This window comes from Macrotis lagotis, chromosome 1, assembly GCF_037893015.1.
Source record: "Macrotis lagotis isolate mMagLag1 chromosome 1, bilby.v1.9.chrom.fasta, whole genome shotgun sequence".
NCBI lineage: Eukaryota > Metazoa > Chordata > Mammalia > Peramelemorphia > Peramelidae > Macrotis > Macrotis lagotis.
In genome coordinates, this window is record NC_133658.1 from 399,728,404 (window position 1) to 399,746,488 (window position 18,085).

The window sequence follows — 18,085 nt, forward strand, 5'->3', positions numbered from 1 at the left end:
GCCTCTTAGGTCAGTTCCATCACTATTCCCCACTCTTATCCTATAGTCCTGACAATGAATCTCTCTCTAATGTAGATATTGAGAGTTTTTTAAAAAAAATTTTGCAAGACAATAGGGCTAAGTAACTTTCCCAAGGTCAAACAACCCAATTAAGGGTCTGAGGTCTGAGGTCACATTTGAACTCAGGTCCTCCTGACTCTAGGGCTAGTGCTCTATCCACTTCATCCCTAGCTATCCTGACCCTGAGAGATCTTATGTACTCAGGTATAAATTGCATTCTCAGATACTTTATCCAATGAATCACCAAGACTTGGTTTTATCTTCTTAACCTCTTGCCTCTGAATACTACTCTCTATTCCTTATACCACCTACCACCTGAGTACAGACTACCATTACCATCTACCTGAACTACTGTAAAATTCTCTCAATGAATCCTTGCCCTCTATTCCCTTTCTAATTTATTCTTCAAATTTTAGCTAGATCATTATTGCCTCTTCATAAATATGATTAGCTTCTTCTCAGATCACTGGACCATAGTCCCTATTGCATATATTGTCACTTAGTTGAGAACTCCTTATTTTGGCATAAAAGGCCCTATACTTTCTATTTCCAAACATCTCTTCTGTGCATTATATGTCTGCTTCTTAAACATGCTCTGTGTTTTTCCTCACTCATATAGTCTTTCCTATACCTGAAATATTCATTCTTGCTTTTTTATCTGCTGAATTCCTACTAATCCCTTAAAGGCAAACTCAAATGTCATGCCTCCATGAAACCTTCCTAGATGACCTCTATTGGTAATGACCTTCCTTTTAGACTTAACAGAATTTTGTTGTGTACCTCTCTAAATCACTTCTAATGCATTGTCATATAATAGTGCTGTAGATAGTATGAAATTTCCTGGATAAGATTTTTGATCCTGGACATTTTTGGATGGCTTCTTTATATTCTGATACCAGTCCTGTTAAGAATTGGTGTTTTGTTTCAAGTCCTTGTTGTCCCAATGGCAATATATTGACAATGAAGCTCATGGTCAATGCAGGAATTTTTTTAAAAAAGCAGACTACAATATGTTCCAGAGGCTGGAGAGTTGGAGACAGATATACAGTAGAGAAGAGGCATAGATTTGATACCATGGAAGAAAGCCTATACCTATCACCTACCCCATAAAAAAAAACAGAAGGGAGCATGGCATTTTCCTCCAGTATTTAACAAATTGTTCTGATAGGTCTTTAATAAATATCAATTCAATTTAATTCAAACTTAAAGTCCAGGAATGCACCTATTTATATCTCCAGCCTATTTTACTTCTTGTAATAACGTGACTATCAGCTTACTCTCTGTAATGAGTACAAGAATATTTCTCTGTTTTTGATGGATCAATAGATGATTTCTAACAATGACCCCAGATCTAACCAGGACCATGATAAGAGAGCAAAGACTTTCTTAGGACTGAAAGGGATAGTAGAAGTCATTAAGTCCAACCCTCTCATTTTACATTTGAGAAAACTGAAGCCAAAAGGAGTTAAGTGACTCACCTAAGTTCATACAGTTAGTATGTGAAAGAGCTGGAATATGAACATAGGCCCTGTGATCCAAATGTGATGCATTTTCCTTCTGCCATATTTATGTGCCATTCTATGTTTCATTTTGTAAAGCTTCTTTCAGCTTCAACATTCTGCATTCTAAGGTCCTTTCCTGTGTTGACCCTTTTTATAGTCTAAGGGACCCTTCTCCCTCAGATTCTATGGAGCTTTCTCTGAGCTTTCTTGTGTCATTTCCCATTCTTTGCCCTCTTCCATGCTCACCCTCCTTGTGCTCATGGGGTAGCCAGTGGTGCTGGGCATTCCCATGTTCAAAATAGAGATCCCATTGACGGCATTGTTCTTCTCGGAAGTCATCCAGTGCATTGGGGCAATCCTGCGTGTTGCATAGCTGGAACTCATAGCTGAGCCCTATACATGAACGGCCTCCATTGGCTGGGCTGTGGGAAGGGAAGAAAAACTTTTTCAACTTACAGAATCAATGAAAGATAATGGGGTGGAGGAACTTTGGAGATCCAGTGAGAATCCCTTAAAATTGGTCACCATGATTTTGTTACTATGTAACTGGTCACTTTCCTTTCTCAGGGTACACGATATTACTAAAGACTTTATAGTAAATTCATAGCTCATTGAAGAGATGAATTCTTTTGTTGGGGGAGAAAGGGAGGTAGAACTGGACTTGTGATTTTATTAATTTACCAAACTTTTGATATAGAAACCTCTTCCACCAGTGCAGATCATCAACTTGTCTCTAACTTAAAGTTTTAGAGAGTTGCTTTCAGGCACTAGATGTACTAAGTGATTTGTCTATTGGCCACACAGCTAAAATGTATCAGAAGCATCCTTGAACCCCTGTCTTCCTGACTCCAAAGCTTAGGCCTCTATCTGCTACACCATTCTGCCTCTCATCAGAAGGTGGTTTGGCCACAACATCATGCAATTGTCGCATTACAAAAATACATATGAAGTCTGGTCAAAAAGATCACTTACATACCAGCTGACCTATAATTTGTGAGCTATTCATAGTATTTAATGAGGTAGTCAGGCTACTCCACCTACCAATTAACAATAACAGAAAAGGATATTGAGTCCTTATTCTGCTAAGTTATGAGTTGAGTTATGCTTAAAAACATGTGGCTTCTGTCTTTTTAGAGCTTACAATTTAATTGAAGAGATGGAACTAATACACTTTTAGAAGAATTCACTTTGAATATTTTGAACTGATCTAAAATAGCCAAATGGTAATGATGGAATGATATTAGAGCTCAAAAAGTTGTTGTTTCAGTTGTGTCCAACTCTTTGTGGACTCATTTGGCTTTTTCATGGCAAAGATACTGGAGTGGTTTGCCATTTCCTTCTTTAGCTCATTTTACAGATAAGGAAACTGAGACAAACAGGGTTAAGTGACTTTCCCAACTAACAAGTATCTGAGGTCAGATTTAAACTCAGCTCTTCCTTACCTTAGGCCTAGTGATCTATTCACTGTCATTTAGCTGGATGATAATATTTAGAGTGAAAAGGGAGCTTTGACTTATATCAACTGGTTCAGAGGTTCTTAACCATTTTTGTGCATGTCATTGACCCCTCAGGAATGAACCAATTAGACCTCTTCTCAAAATGTTTTAAAGTGTGAAAATAAAAATACATGAGATAATAAAAAAATCAATTATATTGAAATAAAAATATAATCTTTTCCATCTATGTTTATGAACCCTCTGAAACCTATCCTGGGTTAAAACCCCCTCATATTATAGAAGAGGAAACAGATTCAGAGAGGTTATCCCAAATCACATAAATTTTGAGGTCAGGTATTCTCATTTCCAATTCAGTGTTCTTTCTAGCCTATCATGTTGCTCTCAAATAATAACTCTTTCCTTTTGAAGGAACAACTGCTACAATTTTTTTCTCATCTCAGAATATCAGGGAAAAACAATACAAACAACATCAACAAATGGAGATGGGGAGCCTGCCTCAGTGGTCTCTAAGGTCCTTTTCAGTTCAATGAACTGTATTTTGAGTTCAGGTGACAATGGAATGTATAAAAGATTGTCCAGACTAGAAAAGTCAAAGAAGTTGTTTTTTGATTCATATTTATACCTTTGGTGGGGACAGGGTAAGATGAGGTTTCTTACACCAGTCCAAGGTTTAGTAGCCACTACAATGGCAGGACCCAAACAAGAGGCTTCTAAATCACCTGCATTTTTTGTCTGCCTCTGCTTGACTTTGAAGGAACTTTGACTCACCAGTCTCCACTGTGAAGCCTGCCTTCCCTTGACCCAGAAAGAAGAACGCCCTGTTCCTTTGCTGCAACTTCTTCCCACTCAGAATCATTCCTCTGTTAAGTTGAGAGTCCATCAAGAAGGGGGTAGGCATTGGAATGAAAAAGTGCTAGCCTTGGAACCATATAACCTGAGCTCAAGTGTGGACTTTTACTAGCATATGACCTTGGTTAAATCAATTTACCCTCTCTAACTCAGTTTTTCATCTGTAAAATGGAGAAAGACAGGTAGTATAGTGTCATGGATAGAAAGCTGGTCACAGTCAAAAAGATGTGTTCAATTCTATCACACATTGTCATACAACTCCTTAAGACTACAAAATGTTCATTCTGGATTAAGGGAACTTTGTATGCTAATGAAATCATAGGTGAAGAAAATGACCTCCCAAATGAGGACAGTAACACCTTCATACCCCACCTTGCTGGGACACCAAGAGGAATGTGCTTTGTAAAACTGAAAAGTCTTATCTAAATGTAATCTATTAGAATCTCTATTAGTATCATCTTTCTTTTGGCACCAGTTTGACCTGTCTTATCTGAACTAACTCCTTAAAGGCAGGGATCTATCATGGTAACTCAATTTTTTTCACTTTCCTTGGCTATAATGCCTAGGTAGGGCCATTTGCTCTGAGGGTGGGTCGTGGAATCTTATAAATGATGAGAACAGTGATAAATGAAAAGAGATAATCCTGACAAAGAAATGTGGTCTAGTGGAGAACTTAGCTCTAGTCTTAGTTATGACCCATTACATGACCTTGAGCCAATCACATTTGGACTTCATTTGTATGTTTTAGACCTCTTAATGTGAGTAGCTATTAATAATAGCAATTCTGATTTAGCTGCTTCTAAAATGATCTAAAAGAAAACATTTTTTCCTGCCTGGACCTCAGTTTCTTTATCTGTGAAATGGTGAAATTGTCTATTCTATAAATGTCATAGAGATTGCTGTAAGATTAAAATAAAATAGGAGTTATATACAAGATAGGAGTTATATACAAACATAAAAAGACTGCTATGAATATAATTCCATTGGCATGATCCTCTGGAATCTGAATGCAGATCAAAGCATTTTTGCTTTCTTTTACTTTTATTCTTTTATCTGTGTTTGCTTTCAGATCATGGCTAATATGGAAATATGTTTTTCATATTATATATTTGTATTTATATATAAAATTTATCCATTTGCTTGCCTTCTCAATGAAGGGGGAGAGGAGGAAGGGAGAGAATTTGAGACCCAAAATATAAAAAAAATGCTAAAATTTACTTTTAAATGTAATTGGAAAAATATTTTAAAAAAGAATCATCTTCTTTTTTTTAGGTTTTTGTAAGGTAAACGGAGTTAAGTTGCTTGCCCAAGGCCACACAGCTAGGTAATTATTAAGTGTCTAAGACCAGACTTGAACCCAGGTACTCCTGACTCCAGGGCCGGTGCTTTATCCACTACACCACCTAGCCGCCCCTAAGAATCATCTTCTGATAGCAACTCCATCACTGTGCACACACCATGAAAGTACTTTAAATCAAAACCAACTTACTGTGGGTTGTCACAACTGCGAGTTCTGAATTTCACACCAGTGCCACAGGTCCTGGAACAGGAGCCAAACTTACTCCAAGCACCCCAATTCCCATCCCGTTTCAAGATATCTGGGGTTAGCCAGATACAGTGGCCTTTAAAGCAGTGCTGGAAGAGAATTCAAGAAAGAAACGTGAACACATTTGCTAATATGGTATCTCCTTGGAGAGAGAAATTTACTCAGTCCACAATGCTGAGGTCTCAGGCCCAAGATCTCGAATTCTTTTGGATGTGGCAGAAATTTCCGTAGAATTTAATGATACATTCCTTTTCCTCATATTTACATAAATTCACTTCTCTGGCTGTACTTATTCCTTGTCAGAGAAATAAACAATCTTCCTAAAATTCACTTTTTTCAATGGGTCCTTTATTCAAAAATATCCAAAAGCTGGACATTATAGAGCATACTCATAGAATGTTAGAAGAGTTCATAGAATATAGAATGCTAAGCATGGAAGAGAGACCAGAGAACTGTTAATGATGAAATGGACCAATAATGCAGAATACTAGAATATAGAATGTTAGAGTTAGAAGAGACCATAGAATACAGAATATCGGTGCTCAAACTGACTCATTTTATAGATAAGAAAACTAAGGACCAGAAAGGGAAAGAGATTGCCAAAGGTCACAGATCTAAGAAATGGCAGAACCAGCATCTGAACATGGTTTTGATAAGAAATCCATCGTATTTTCTACTATGGTATAGTCAGAATGATGGGATATAGAGTTTTGGATACTTGGTACTTCTCCTTTGGGCCTATCAAAAGGATAGATGTTTTGGTCTTATTGTCTAACTGGTAAACTTGTCACCCATACACATCAGTGTGTATGTGTGGCCAGGACAAGTGCAACCCTTCACTCATTTTTTTCTTAACATGCAAATCAAAGACAAGTTTAACTTTGCACAATCAGTTTCCAAAACTTCTCAGGTACCATGAATGAATGGCAACCTCCCCCCTCCAAATTAAAGAAACATATGATGCAATTTTTACCTTTTTTTACAGGGAGATTTGTAGTTTGGGAGATAAATGAGCAAAAGAGTCATTTATCCTGGGAATTGTTAAAGAAATCATTTGGGAGGTAGAAAGGCCAAAGCCTCCCCATTAAGACCTTTGCCTTCATGGTAACTGAGCTAAGCAGATGAACAGGACAGGAACTAACTTCTCTGCCAACTGATACAGGACAGGTATAGATGATAAAGGAGTGAGACCTAAGAGCAGTTCAATTCACAATTCCTAGAAAGTCACTAGATAATGGAGACTATAAAAGGAAATTCTTAAATCCAGTATAAGAAGAACTATGATAGGAAGAAGCATGAAAAGTTAGATTTAGGTGAGTAGAAGCAGAAGGTAACTATATGAGGTGGGGGTGGGGGTGGGGAGAGATATAATGAAGAAGTACTTCAAGTTTGGCCTGGGGTTGAGCTTAACAAAGCAAGAATTCCATTCTGAAAGTATCTTCTTTAGCAGACCTAAAATCTAACAGATTAGTCTTTACTGATAAGGATATAGTGCTGTAGAAGTAAGGGACTCATACTTCTAAGGGTTCTGTGTCACTTCTTATCCATTTAGTGGTAGTGATAATGGTAGTGGTAGTAGGAATAACTACAAGACTAATTCTGGATGGAACCTATAAAATTGCTAAGATTCAAGAAAAAAATTTAAAGACCCTCTGTGGGTGATATTCTTAAAAACTTAGACAATATGTTAGCAAAGAAGCCTTGAACAAATAGTAGGTCAAATGGATTTATTTGTGGAAAGGCCTTTATAATGGCAAATCAGAAGCAATTGCCACCAGAAATTACAGAAAGGTTATCCTTAAGCAGCCTGAACTTAGTGATAGTGTAGATTGTGGAAAGGAATAGTAGAAATTATGTAACAGATCAACACAGGGTGAAAAAAAAATTAGAACTTCTCCAAAAATCAGTGAGACATAATCTGATGACTAAAATTAAAAATTAGATGCTTGCTGTCGTTCATAGACTGACAGATGACAAATTCCAATATTACAAATAAAGGCCTAAAAATATTCAGAAGACTTCATCTAATCAATGCTACTAGAATTGGAATGATGATAGTCCTTTGTTCTCAAAGAAGACCATGACATCAGAGAGGTGATGCCAGGACAAGCACATGGTTGGATTTAGATGAAGGAGAAAGGGAACTGTGCAAAGTCACCAACTTCACTTTGTCCTTCAGAATCATCTGGGTCCAGTGACCAGATGTGAATCAGGATGACTGGAGATGGCCTTGGATATGAGACAACTGGGTTGAGTGAGTTGTCCAAGGTCACCATAGCTAGTAATTGTCAAATGTCTGAGGCCAGATATGAATCTCATCCTCCTGACTCCAAGGCCAGTGCTCTATCCACCATGCCACCAAACTAGTTTAGGCATGTTTGAAAAATATTATCAAGGAATTGAACATTATCAAAGACCAAACTCATTATTACTAGGACAAAAATGATTTCTAAGAACAATATTTTCAGTAGATGTTACTATGCCAAATAGTTATGATATCCAAGTTGAAGGAACAAAAAACTTTTGAAATAGCATGATTTAAATTAGTAAGGAATAGGATGACATGCATATATATATATATATATATATATATATATATATATATATATCATCCCTATTGTCCTAGAACTTTGCTGAGAATGTTTTCAGTGAATCTGCAAAAATGAGATTGCAGCTTAATAATTTTACTTAAACCAAAAAGCAGTTAGTTTATCCAATGTGCAATGGTCCATGGAATATGAAATTTAAAATAATCATAGCAAGAGTAAAACTTGTCCAAGTATCATTTCTATATTTATTAGAGTTAATAGCTCTACAGTTTTCTCCCCTCCCATTTTGATTTTTCCTGATACCTCTATCAAAATCATAATTGTGTCATAGAAGGAATTTGGTAGGATCCCTTCTTTTTCTATCTTTTCAAACATTTTAAGTAATATTGAAATTAACTAATGATTTTTAAATATTTGATAGAACTTGCTGGTAAATCTATCTAGCCCTGAGTTCTTTTCTTTGGGAGTGTGTTTATGGCTTATTCAATTTCTCTTTCTTAGAGTTATTTAAATAAATACATTTCCTGTTCTATTAATCTGGGTAATTTACATTTTTGTAAATATCCATTTCATTTAAATAGTCAGTTTTATTGGCATATAGTTGGGCAAAACAGTTCCTAATAATTACTTTTATTTCTTCTTCATTGGTTATGAGTTTGGCTTATAAATTGTTTGTTGAAGGAATGAATGAATAGTAAAAGATGTATTATATATTGAAATGCTCTTTGATCTGGAATACAGGAAAATCAAAGAGCATTTCAATAAATACTACATACAGATATACCTGTGACAAGAGTGAATTAGACACTGAATTGGGTATACAAAGGTGAAGGTCATAGGAAAAGAAAAAAATAGTTAGCTAACTATTTTAAGCCATGGAGAATAGGGCACAATTTCTAATACTCACTATGGGCACACAATTAGTTTAAACTAGATGGTTATGTTCATGGGCTCTGATGGTTATGTTCATGGGCTCTGACTTTTCAAGTTCACAGCCACCCTCAAAAATGTATTAATTTACACCAGGAGAGAAATCAAGGCTTTATCAATCCAAGCACTTTCTCCCTTATACAAAAAAGTACTTTCGTCTATAACAGGTTTTTTTTTGTCCTAATGATTCCATGAAAGGTTAGAAAATATGAAACTATGAGGGCTCCTGGAGTGATAAATTATCCTGCATATCTCTATCTATTAAAATTTTAGAAATGGCATAAATTTCATGGTTAGACAAATTTCCCATGTAACCCAGTTCTTATTGTCTAGGGAAACTTTAAGAGGAAAAAAAGTTTTAAACCATTTGTGCTTCCTAATTCTCAGCTAAAATTCTCTTCTGATACCCTCTGTGGTATGAAGGGGACCTTGAGTTCTCATGAGGTCAGGGCATGTGACAGCCAGGCAGATGATAAGATGTCTGGACTCAATAGTTATACAGGGTATGAAGCCTTGTTTGGTGTGACTAGATGTAGTGAGTCAGGTGAAGATACATTTGCTCACTCACTAGTAGGGGGACTCAGTTACAAAATGGGGTTCCAAAGTTGAATGGATTAACTGCCACAGAGAGGTAAAATGCTACATCTGATGATCTGGTTTAATAGTATGGTATCTGATGATCTATTCCAATGAGAAAAGGAGGTGTCACCTGGGCAGATCATCCAAGGGTAGATGGATGAATGGGACAGAATGAAAGACCACTCTGAAAGGATGGACAAAAATTTGGATAGCAAGAGGAGTGGCATTAATTCAAAATTACATTCAAAATAAGAGTGAGAATGTGATCAAAACCAGAGAGACAGGAATGAGCATTTTGCTTTGGGGGGCAGTGAGGAAATTGACCTGGCTGAGTTAGATGGTAGATATTAAGGAATATTGAACAATCAGGTTAGGGACTTGGAAAGACTTTGAATGCCAGGCTAAATGATTTAGGCAACAGAGTTTTCACAGGTGCTTCCTTTGCATAAAAGGGACATTATGAAAGTTTTTAAAGAAACTCTATCTAGTGGTAGTGTTTATTTCTGAGTCCACTGGTTTGTCCTTTCATAAGGAAGGTCATAAGGCTCAATGAAGACATCTTGCCTGACCCTGGCTTATAGGGAAGGTGGTTGTCATGGGCACTGGTCACATCTTGTGGTAAATGGAATTGGAACAATTCATTGGCAAAACAAAAAAGGCAAAAGAAAAATTGTTTACTCAGAATAGCCATTTGTATTTTCTACTTCAGGGGAGATAAAAGGAAATTAGGGAGTCCAGGGATCAGAGAGTCATTGGACACTATAGCAAGATGAGCAATACCACAAATGAGGGCAATAGAGGAGAATGTAGCTAGGACTCCATGCTCTATGCTGATGGAGGAAGCAGAGATATAGATCATCTGGCACATAGCTTTCAGAGGTATCATTTGGACTTTTCCTTGAGTAGTTTTGGCTACAGTTTTGACACTGAGAATTCACCAAAATAAATTGGTTCAAGAATGATTCATGAGACACTACTATGCAACCACCAGCAGGTCACACTACCTCTGGGGAACTTAAGTTTTCTTACATGCAAAATGGGGATAATAATCCTTCACTGAGTTGTAATGAGGCTCAAAGTAGATGACAGCCTTTTAGACCATAAATACTTCCCATAACACTGTCTGCATGGGAAATACTATTATTAATGTTTCTTCAATCCTATCTTTCTATTAAATTCTTCATTATTAATTTCAGTTTTTCTCTACTTCTCTTAGTCATCTGTATGCATTTGCAGTTCACTCAAGAAGAAGAAAAGATAAAGCAAGTCTCATGAATTTTGGTTATTTCTAATGGGTAATATTTGTGTTGCTTCAGTTTCCTCATGAAAAAATGAACTGAAGATGGAAATGGCAAACCACTCTAGTATCTTTGCCACAAAAATTCCAGATAGGGTCATAGTCAGACATGACCAAAATTAATGAACATCAACACAGATCTAAGGGGATGGGTATTAGAGGAAGAGTAAGATTAACATATGAATGGCAGATCTTTTTTTTCAAAAGAATAAATTATAAGGATAGAATTGAAGAAAAGTAACAGACCATATCCTCATCCATTACCTCCTTTGAGCCTCATGTCAACCCAGCTCAGACCACAGGGCAAGTAAACTATTACCCTTCCTTTATAGATGAGATCAAGATTTAGGGGTAAGGTAGTTTGTCCAAGTTCAAATAGTTAGTAGGTATCAGAGAGGAAATTAAAAATCAGTTCTTCTGACTCTGACTGGGATCTTTCCCTTCTACAACACTACCTTTCTGCCCCCTAGTTCTTGTCAGAAACTAAAGTCAAACACTGTACACACTTCTCCAGTCAAGCACATATTCTGGGATTCTATAGCTCTTGGCCCTGACTTTGTGCTTTCATTTCATACTCTTTATGAATGCTGAACACCTCCTCTACCTGAGGGATTGAAGGTATCATTGTGAGTATTAACTACCAACTACCAACTTCCTTTGGCTGTTCAGCCTATTTACTCACCTTCCCTGGAGCACACATGGTCCCATCCAGTGGGGGCCCCTTCTTGGTTTTGCAAAAATAGGGATTGTCAGGGTGGCTGCACCATAGTTGCTTGCAAGGATCAAAGGTCCGAAACTAGAACAAAGAAAGCTCAGTGAATCACACAATGTTAAAACCAGAAGGGGCCTTAGAATATAGAATATAAGAGCTGGGAAAGACTTCAAGAACATCTAGATGATTGATCTCATTTTCCAGAGTAAGAAACCAAAGTCTTCACAGGTTAAGTGACTAGTGAGGAGGAAAGTAGGCAAATGTTACATATCAGGGCTTGGTTTAATGTTTTGTTGATTGTCAAGATGCAAGAAAGTGATGGAGGCAATATCAATGATGCAAATTAAGTCATACAGCTAATCATCATCAGATATGCTCTTTTCACTATGCTATACTGCTTCTTAATTTGGGGTGAACTGTTTTCTGTTCTTTCTATAAAAAAGATAATGCTAGCCTCATGAAGCTTTAATAGGAGTGGTAATCACTCTTCATGTTCCTGTCATTCCCTCAAGTGGTTCAAAACACTCAATGAGAGAGAGAGAGAGAGAGAGAGAGAGAGAGAGAGAGAGAGAGAGAGAGAGAGAGAGAGAGAGAGAGAGAGAGAGAGAGAGAGAGAGAGAGAGAGAGAGAGAGAGAGAGAGCTGCAATGAGAAGAGCTGTCTACTGCCATGGAATGGGCAGAAACCTTCCAGCTAATGCCAAGGCATTGGTCTTATTAGCATCATGCTCCAACCAGCTAGGCTAACCAGGCATGGAAAAGCAAGCCAAGGAAAGCTGTATTTGGAATCAAAGCTGAGAGCTGGAAACCTCTAATACAGTCTAATCCAATCTCATTTGATCCAGTGTGTTTATTGAGTCACTGAAATATCAGAGGGTCTGAAACTGAGAAAATCTTGCTTTTATTCCACATAAGTAACCAAATTCCTTAGTTCTTTCTTCCAGCCCCTACAAAATAGATTAGTGGACTCTATAAAGTTCATGCTAGAAGAGGAGAATCTAGGGAGAGGATGCAGACAAAAAAGGGCAGTTTTGGTTACTACTATGTAAAAGGTGATACATATTTTTAAAAAAACTCCACCAAGATAAACATATTAGATTCATATTCAATCCTAGCCTTATGACCTTCATGCATATAGAAATATTCACACTGATTTTTGATAGTTGTGTCCATAAAAGTGTGTATGTGTGAATGTGTGTGCATATATACACATACATAAACATATATGCATTTAAATAGATATGGATAAACATATTTAAATATATATGCACACATGTATTAGTATTTTAAATAAATACATATATAAACATATATTTTTAAAAAGATAAGGACCCTTAATTCTTCTGGTTCTTGCCAGACTTATGGCTGTTATGTCCTTCCAATGAAACTGACTGCTTTACTGAAAAATTTTCCACTCCTCCCAGATTTTCCCCACAAAATTTACTGGAAATAATACTAGGGAAAGAATGAGAGAAAAAAGTTCATAAGAGTAATAAGATTTAGAGCTGAGAGGAACTACAGCTTTTATTTAGTCAAACACCCTCATTTTTCTAATCAGGTCTGCCAGAGGTCCCACAATTAGTAAATAGACAAATAAGAATCAATTATGTAATTCTAATGGGGCCAAAGATGATTGGCCCTTGCAAATCAAACTTAGAAGGAGTTTTCATCACTTTAGCACAGCAGAAATAATAGTTAGCACTTATTTAGACAGAATAATTAGCTAAAATAGGAAGTTCTCAGATGGAACACTTTTTCTTCAGGGCTTTATCATCCAAGGGAGCTCCTCCTCAATCTCATGGGCCTAGCACCAGTATATATAAAGAGAGGCAAAAGACAGTCCCTATCCTTGAGGGGCTCAGAAAATAAGGGGAGACAAGATGCAAATAATTGTGTACAAACAATTATGGACAGGATAAATAAGATAATAAATAAAACTGACATGTAATTATTGCTCCAACAATTTTTAGTTAGGAAAAATCCCATCTCACTGGGATTCAAACTCAGGTCCTCTGACTTCATTATCCCGCACTCTTTCTACTAAAGGGAAGATTGCTCACATGTGTCCTGGGGCTGCTGGAAGCCTGCCCTGGGACTAGGTGAACCTGCCAATGTCCTTCCCAGAAAGAATAGCCCAAGATATGGCAAGCTGAAGTGCAGTGATGGGGAAGAAGGAGGAGGAGGAACACTGCTGGCCCCATAGCTTGTTTCCCAAACATAACAAAACATGGCAAAGTTATTTTTTTCCCTCATCTACTCAGCAATTGGCTAGAGGTCACTGTCACCATCTGACAGTGCCCTGAAATTATTGGATGCCAGACTGACCCATGGCATAGTCACTTCCAGGCCTCTGGGGAAGAAAGCAATGGGAAAGATTGACTTTTACTCACTGCTGTGCACATCATATAACCAAGTCCGAAATCAAAGCGACATTGCTCGTTCATAGAGTAGTGAATTCCTGGCAGCTGGGGCAGAACTGGCCAGTCCTGTTCAAAGGGGTCGTCCCGGAGGCAATCATAGGAGCTGCAACAGGCAATACACAAACATGACAGGAACAGATGGACTTATGGTTTCCCAAAAGGCTGAGTCTAAGCCAAAACGGAGGGCCTGCCTGCTGGGAAGCTGCGGCACCAGATGGGCTGAGCAGAGCCCCAGGCAGACTCCCCAGGCATCTGCCCCCAGCCAGCCTGCAGGTGCACACTCACTCTGGGCTTCCTGGTGGTACAATCTGGGCAGGGCTCTCAGGGGGGGAATGGCCTGTTGTCCCAGGTTCCCACCTGGACAGGGATCAGCAATGGACCCACCCCAGATCAGGCTGACAAGAAAGAAAAAACATGTAATTCACTTTCCAGGTTAGGTATTCCTTTACTTCCTCCTTTCCCTACATCCACCCCTACCCTTTTGTCCTTCAGTCTGAACTGTGGGAGGAATAGCCAAGCAGTCAAGAACAGAGCAGGGTCATTGAATGCATGACCAAAACCCTTTTCAGGGGAAGCACAAGCTTCTACAAATTATGGAGGCCCCTATTGGGGCCTCCCTTCTGTCTGCTATTCTTACAAATGTTTTTCAAGATTTCCTTTCCATCCCTTCTTTTCATTTGGAACTTCCTTAGGAATATCACATTACAGTAGCCAAAATGAGGTAGCGATGTAATCCAGCAGTCACTTGGCCCAGTTTAAATAATGTCAGAGAACAAAAAAAATATGAGAAACTGCTATAATACTTAAGCCTTCTGAACCCCAGTATTTAAACCCAGGAGTTAGTACGGTCCTCAGACTGTAGATGGGGGTGGGGAGAACCCTGTGAAGGATCTTGTCCAAAACTGAGGGATCTGGGACTGCCATGTCTGCTGTAGTCTCTTCCCCACATCCAGGCACAGGGGACCTCAGGCCTTGGAACAAACATCATTAGGGTCAGAACCAAGTCTGAAGTGGAAATCCTATCTAGCTAGTAGGATCATTCCCTCTTCTCCCTACCCTGTAAATTTTGGCCCTCATCCATCCAACTTATATGACTTGTATAGAATGCCTGTCCTCAGACATACACTTGTAGCTGTGGGGATGTCTTGAATGTATGTGTGTCTTCTCAGGATCATCAATGTCTAATAAACAGGATACAATATACAAAGAGCTTTTTCACACATCACATGTCTGTGAAATGTTTCCTTGACAGAATTCAACAATACATCCTTCCTCTGTCTGAGAGATGGGGAGGGATCATACTTAGCCTTCTTGGCTCCGGTGGATGCATGAACTTCTCAGGGGAATTTCAGAAAAAAAAGATGCTGTGGAATCAGATGAAAATGTGAAATGGCTATAGAAAGGGAGAACATGTATGTGGGTTTTCAAATTGTTAAATCATTCCACACTTCATAAGAATGAATATATTAGAGGCTGAGAGTGAAATAATGGAGAGCAATGTACATTGTTTCTAGACAACAAAAGCCTGGAATCAGCTTGGTGGGATTAAGTAAATGGGTTTTCCATCTGGTCTTTGGAAAGTAAATATCATATACAAATCCCCAGCGGAATATAATCATGTCCTAATAACAAGATGCCAACTATGCCAGTGTGAACTTCCCCTGTTCACTCACAGCCCCTGTAAAAAACTATGGTTCCTAGTGTGCAGGAATTTTTAGGGGCAGCAACTTAAAAGACAAAGGGATTATCATTTATAATAACTCACTGGAGGTAGCGATTCAACTCCTGTTGGCTGCATCGAGACCAGTGGAAACGGTGGAAAGCTGCTTGGACCAGAGGAGCCATGATGCTGCCCATCCTCACCTCATCACCACATCTGTTGCCCTGGCCATCATGTTCCATCCCTAAACTGGAACAAACATAGGAAGAGGAGAGACCCAGCATGGGGACCAAGCAATTTTTACTTTTCATAAAGAGGAAATACAGAAATAGAGATTAACAGCTTTAGTGGATTCCTGCTTGAAAAAGGGAGAAGTATGGTGTGATGGAAGGAGTCCTGGACTTGGGGTCAGAAGAGTGTGCATCCTGCTTATGTTATTTACTATGAGTGAGACTTCTGGTAAATCTCAGTTTCTTCTTCTGTAAAAAATGAGGAAACTGGATCACATAATCTCTAAGAACTTTTTCAACTCCAAGATCCTGTGATACTTCTCTGGATGCCAGATTTTTAACTTATAAAATGAAGGAATTGGAATAGATGGTCTCCAAAGTCTCTTTTCTCTCAAATGGTTTGCGATTATTTGAAGTCCAAGCACATGTTACTTTACCACTTTACTATTTCATTAGTGAAATTAGAGAATTGCTGTATCAGTAAGTTCTCCAACATTAATAAGAATCATTAAATGTTTGTCAAGTTCCAATTATATGAAATACCCTATTTGGGGCATGGGGGGGCATGCTGCTCTTGTGTAACTTACTGTTTAACAAAGTTCTCCCAACTACTGAATCTTTGGCTTCATTAGCTTGATATTCCAAGTAATCAGGGTTACTTGGTTATAGTTTCCAGGACTGTGTGATCAGTTGGTCTGAATTTATCAGAGACCTCAACACAAATCTGTGGCTTCCCTCCCATCCAAGATTTTGGGGCAATGCTGATGGGGTATTTTTTCCCCAGAAAAAGGAGAGAAAGAATGTTCTGCAAAGTTTAGTCCCCAACTTAACCTCTTCTTCAACTAGACACCATGGAGAATTTTAGCCTCTGAAATTTATTTATCCATAAAGTTTCTAGAGAACCTCAGTGGCAAGTAGGAAAATGGATGCTATGAAGTAATGTCATGAAAACCATGTATTTGATACTAGACTACCTTTATTTCCTCAAATGATTTCCTAGGTCTTTCCCTCCCAAATGGCTCTTTAGGTTCATGTTCTCCCAAATCAAAAAGGAAAAAAGTAGCTCTGATTTCTACTTACACATGACCAGTCTCATGGGCTACCACAAATGCAGAGGAAAATCCATCTTCATGGTTCAGGGTACAGCTGCGGACGGGATGGCACATTCCAGTGACCGGGGCATAGCCTGGGAGGGAGGGCAAGGAGCAAAAGCCATTTCGGTTCCTGGGGACCCAGGGCAGGTACCGAGCTCAGTGAGGCTGAGCTCTCCACAGTGGATATGCTAAAACCAAGTTTCTAGGCTTGTTACAGGACCTGTTATCCAAGTGCCAATATCTTGATGGGCCTACCTACAGGCTTCAGCTGTGCTGGGGCTCTCATAGCCTGAGGACCTCAGCAAGAGGCATAACTGTGGTCATATGCTCTAGAAATCACAAGAACCTTTGGGTTCTAAATTACTTATATCTTTCTTGATTCTCTCCTGATCTTTATGATTAGGTATGTGAATGTTTTACAGGGTGGTACCATTGTGTCCAGCATGGGATAGGAAAGTATCAAATTCTTTAGCTATAAAATAGAATTACCTTATGGACAAGAATCCAACTTACCCTTTCAAGGAAAAGAAGTGCCCTCCTCACATACCACAGGAGACTTTATCCCTCTTTACACTTTTTTCCAGTACTTTTTCTAGTTATATTTCCAGTACTCTTTCAAGATTTATACAAACTTGGGTAGTTTTCATATTTTAATCCTATCACTGAGGGAAAGAATGGGGAGTGGAGAGACAAATGGTATGGATAAGCATTTTTCCATGACCCAAAAGTAGTGAATGGGAGATACAACATGCAGGAACAAGCAGAAGGAAGGGATAAATAAAGCTGTTTCACAATGAATGAGGCAGGTATTAATCTTTGGTTGAACTGATTAAGTAAAAAGGGTCCCACAGCTGCCAGAAGAAAGTTTTGGTGTATGTGCAGGAGTGGGAGGAGGTATTCAGGAAGTAGGTAAGAGAAATTAAAGTATTCAATGGGTTATAGGTATTCAGAATTTGTCTAAAAGGACTCCAAAATTTCAAATAGTCTAGAGATATATTGACCCTGATTATTTCATTCTGACAGAGTTGTGACACTATTTTTTGGAGAGGAAGGGAAATATGACAGAAGATGGAGCACCAGCACCATACTAAGTACAGTGACAAGAAGGTTCAAGGCAAGGCAGGACCTTGCCCATATAAATCTATTATATTGATCAGAAATGGATGGAGTATTGACACATAGAGCAATGAAGTAAGAAAGAA

At 38.4% G+C, this 18,085-nt stretch overlaps 1 protein-coding gene across 1 annotated transcript in view; it reads right to left on the reverse strand.

Annotated features, from left to right (window-relative positions):
• The window catches only part of ADAMTS2 (ADAM metallopeptidase with thrombospondin type 1 motif 2), a 478,959-nt gene that overhangs the window by 54,859 nt on the left and 406,015 nt on the right, over positions 1 to 18,085 (reverse strand). The window contains exons 7-12 of the mRNA XM_074212594.1: positions 16,870 to 16,975; positions 15,665 to 15,808; positions 13,870 to 14,002; positions 11,452 to 11,565; positions 5,358 to 5,503; positions 1,809 to 1,984 (exon numbers count right to left, since the gene is read on the reverse strand). Coding sequence (XP_074068695.1) covers positions 1,809 to 1,984; positions 5,358 to 5,503; positions 11,452 to 11,565; positions 13,870 to 14,002; positions 15,665 to 15,808; positions 16,870 to 16,975 — 819 coding nt within the window. The remainder of the gene's footprint in view (positions 1 to 1,808; positions 1,985 to 5,357; positions 5,504 to 11,451; positions 11,566 to 13,869; positions 14,003 to 15,664; positions 15,809 to 16,869; positions 16,976 to 18,085) is intronic.